General features: G+C 45.6%; 1 protein-coding gene across 1 annotated transcript; it reads left to right on the top strand.

The window, feature by feature from the left end:
• Positions 1-558: 558 nt before the first annotated feature.
• Positions 559-1759, top strand: LOC123172915 (uncharacterized). Its single transcript, XM_044589803.1, has 2 exons — positions 559-831; positions 1051-1759. The coding sequence occupies exons 1-2, from the start codon at positions 714-716 to the stop codon at positions 1386-1388; spliced, it is 456 nt and encodes a 151-aa protein (XP_044445738.1). The 5' UTR covers positions 559-713; the 3' UTR covers positions 1389-1759.
• Positions 1760-4176: the final 2417 nt, after the last annotated feature.

Raw genomic sequence — 4176 nt, 5'->3', positions numbered from 1 at the left:
TAGAAAGCCGAAAAGCAGAAAAAAAACGAAAAAAGAGAAATGAAAAAACAATAGAAAGCCGAAAAAGAACCAGGTTGGATGCATTATGTATAAGTGGGCCGGCCCAGGTTTGTCGTTCGCTGCGCTGCCCTCTGCGGTAGCCCGACATTTTGCCGCAGCGAGCGGCGAATAGGGATTTCCCAATAGGAGCTCCCCCCACGATCGGTTTCCCCAGGCACGATCAATCCTTCCTGACCCATGCAGCCGAATAAAGCTTGACGGCCCAACTGAACAAAGTAAAACTTTAATTTCGGTTGATACATGCACGTACTCATTTGTCTCAAAAAGACATGCACGTACACCTTAATTTCAATTGATACACGCATGCAAAGCCATAGCTGGGCCCCGGGCTACCAAGGCCATGGCAAAAAAAATTAGCCTATATTATAGAAAATTTCAGAAGTGGCCTGGGGCGTAGGCACAGCCCAGCCCAGCACCTGCCCCTCTCGGCCCGACTGAACCCAACGCATCGAGCGCAGCCAGCCGCCGTTCGAACAGGAGAGCAGAAGCAGAGAAAAGGCCACCCATCGGCCGCCGCTCACCGCTCCACTCGTCAAATCCGGCGACCCCGTCCCCATCCATCTGCTCGTCCGCCGAGGCGACGTCCTCGTCCATCTGATCTGATCGTCCGGCGACCTCGCCCGGCCTCTCGTTTAGCGGCACCGCTCGCCCCAATGCCCCACGACCTCGCCCGGACTCTCGTTCAGCGACGCCACACGCAATCGCTCGTCCGGGCGTCTGGCGACCTCGCCCCGCCTCCGGCCTCCCGCCACCATCCGGCCAGCCGGCCAGGTATTCCTCCTCTGCCCAGTGACCACTCCCAAATCCTAATTTCCTTTGACAAAGCAGGCAGCACCAACGGTTAGATGTTTTTGCTCTCTGGATTAATGCTTCAAATTACCCTTTCAATATGTTAGTTCCATTCAAAATGATGCTTCAAAATACTACTTTGATTAGTTGTTTTGTTGTTGCATTATAAAGTAGTTTCCTATTTTTTGTTCAATTTTACAGGAACACAAGATGAACAAAGAACCAGGACACTGACATCTTTTTTTCAACCACAAAGCACTGATTCCATAGTAACAGAAACAGGCCCTTCAATTGCAGCAAATGATGATGTTCCTCATGTTACACCTCAACTTAAGCCCGGTGATACCGAACCAGATCCTGGTAAGAGAATACCTATTGAGAATTTGGATCCAGACATTACAGATCTGGCTAGAAGGGGGTACATTAGTAAGGGTCCATGCCAACCAACTGATCATGTATATGAACGGAAATGGGTAGGAAAAGGGTTTAGCAGCTTTCATGGTTCTTGGTCAAAATCATCGTGGCTGGTTGGAATATAGCGTTCATAAAAATGCAGCCTTTTGCTTTTGTTGCTTTCTATTTAAGCAACCAAGAGCTGAAAACTTATCCTTTTAATTGTCTTTTGTTATGTGTTACATTATGAGACAAGGCAGTATTGAATATTGTGTTCAGATTCTTATCAGTTACTCCCACGGGAAGCCAACTCACTGACACCTCTCAAGAGATAAATAGCAAGCGAATAGGAGACCGAGGGGAGCAAGGAAGTAGCGAGTGAAATTATCACTGCATGCAAGCGGTATTAAACATGTTTGCTTGTATGAGAAAACCTCATTAATTTTTACCTCGTTTTGTGTTAGTGGCCTTATAAAGATGCAATATGTATTTTTCATAGTGGCCTGGTATAAGGCTATGTCCAATGCATTGGTGCTTAGATGGGGTTCCAAGGGTATTAAGAGTTTAGCACATGAAGTTCACAATGCATAGATGCTTAGTTTGTGAACTTCATGTGCTAAACTCTTTAATACTCTTGGAACCCCATCTAAGCTTCACAATGAACGTAGTTTAGCACATGAAGTTCACAATGCATAGATGCTTAGTTTGTGAACTTCATGTGCTAAACTCTTTAATACTCTTGGAACCCCATCTAAGCTTCACAATGAACGTAGTTTAGCACATGAAGTTCACAATGCATAGGGCAAACTTCTTTCATTTAAGTCTTTTGCATAGGTCCCCGCGCGTGGCGTTGGTTCTTCCTGGGGTCATCAAGATCTTCTCTCTCCTATTAACTACCTTGCCACATCAGATTATTTACCTATGTGGTATGCTAAGCACCTGTACACCATGGAGCATTGGGAATGGCCTAAGTAAACGGAGGGATGCCTCCTTTGGTGTAGAGGAACCTTGTAGGAATATCATGGGATAGGATTTCTATAGGAAAAATTCCTTTAGAGCCATTTCGTCTATAGAAATGGAATCCTATTCCTATGGAGGAATTCTTCCAATCCTTCACATTTCGTAGGAAAATAAACATTAGCCTAGACTCAATGAAAAAAATACTATGATGTGAATCAAAGGGTATCTCCTTTCTTATTCCTACTCATATGATATGAGATACATGTCATCTCATTTCCTATGATTTTCCAATTCCTACGATTTTCCTGCCCTATGAACCAAAGGAGGCTTGATTTTCCCCCGCTCGTTTGTTTTACTATATTCGTTATTACCTTGCTGTCAACTAGTCAACCATCAACATACATGACTTCGGCTGACGCTGAATGACTGGTGGGCTCCTTCGTCTCTAGGGTCCACAGGTCAGTCAGTGGGTTTTTTGCGGGCTGCGTGGTGCAAAATCAGGGTGCAGTGAAAACCTAGCCCAATTCCCTCTCGTCCACAAGCCCCAATCGCCTCCCGTCCTAGGATCCCTGCGTCGCCGCGACCCTCGTTCCTTCCTCTTTCGTCGCCTCCTCTCCTCTCCACTGATTCCTGTTGCGTCGCCGCCCTTTCCTCCATCCCCGCACCTACCACGAGCCCCTCCTCTTCCCCATCCCACCAGCCTCATCCTCTGCCACTCTTCTCGTTGCGCGTCACTCCAGGTCGCGGAGGACGATATGCAGCCGAATCTGCGCAGTTGAGGTGATGAACGGAGGGGGGGGGGGAGGAGCAGTGATGTTGGTGACCAGTCAGGGGATATGGAGGTGAAGGAAGGAGTAGCAAGGCTGGTGATGGGCCAGGGGCCACTAGAGGATGCGGAAAGGGGACGACGCCGCGCTTCTTGCCACCTCCACATCCTCCTTGTCGGTGGCGGCGTAACTCCAGCAGGGAAGGGGGACGACGCTGCGCTTCTCGCCACCTCCTCATCGTCCTTGTCGGTGGTGTCGCAACTCAAGCAACAACAATTCGTCTCCATGGTCCTCCTCCTCCTACTTCTTTCCTTCCATGCTAATCTGCTCATTTTTCTTGTTCATACTTGTAGGTGTTCTGTTTTCTTGTGGTTCTGATGATTGTTCTAAGTATCATGATTGGTTTTATGGAAATAGGGCTTTACTTCTGGAGATGCGGGTAGTAGTCTACTCTGCACTCTCATGTTTCCTAATTTCCCCCCTTGGACACCCTCATATCTGAAATATTTGTCTTACCAATTTGATGTTGGTTCACATGAAGGTTCAGAGAGTAGCACCATGCTTTGCATGATGACTGTTGGTGATCTTTGCAAGACAATGCTTTTGAGTTTTGCGAGTTATGGTCATTCTCGAAAGGTAGATCTGTTACATCGATTCAAAATGGCATAGTTGTGCTCTTGCATGCATGACCACCTGATGTGTTTCTTAATATATTTTATTTTTCATTGCAAAGTTATTATATAGGATAAGGAAGAACTTTTGTAGACTCTTGCTTATTTTCTTCAGGAATAATAGTGTGTCTTCAATTCAAGCTTGTAGAAGCCTGCTAAGTATCCTAAATTAGTTCTACAAATTATTATGCCATCTGCAGATTCGATGATCGGTAATCCAGACGGTAGCATCATATGGCGATGAGCGGCAGGCCATGAGACACCATGTCTATTTTTTTAACTCTGTATTAGAATTTTCGTTAGTATTTGCCTACTCTTCACGTAGTGATAGCCATTTATTCTTTGATTTAGCCATTTATTCTTTGATTCATTGGACTCAAGACTAGACCAATTCATGCTTGCCATGGTTCATCTATAGTGTTATAGGAGCTTTTAGTTTGATTGATTTGCTGTCCTTATTATATTCTTGCATTATACTATCTTTTCACTTGTATAAAGTCAGTTTCTATGGTGTCCACCTTTGTTGTGTTCGCCTT

This window comes from Triticum aestivum, unplaced genomic scaffold (assembly GCF_018294505.1).
Source record: "Triticum aestivum cultivar Chinese Spring unplaced genomic scaffold, IWGSC CS RefSeq v2.1 scaffold21157, whole genome shotgun sequence".
Lineage (NCBI taxonomy): Eukaryota > Viridiplantae > Streptophyta > Magnoliopsida > Poales > Poaceae > Triticum > Triticum aestivum.
Note: the sequence above shows the minus strand (reverse complement) of the source record. Positions and strands in the feature narration are given on the sequence as shown.

Coding starts and splice junctions, on each gene's coding strand:
- LOC123172915 (XM_044589803.1), top strand. CDS start 714: ATGCCCCACGACCTCGCCCGGACTCTCGTTCAGCGACGCCACACGCAA. Junction 832..1,050: donor CCATCCGGCCAGCCGGCCAG/GTATTCCTCCTC, acceptor TCAATTTTACAG/GAACACAAGATGAACAAAGA.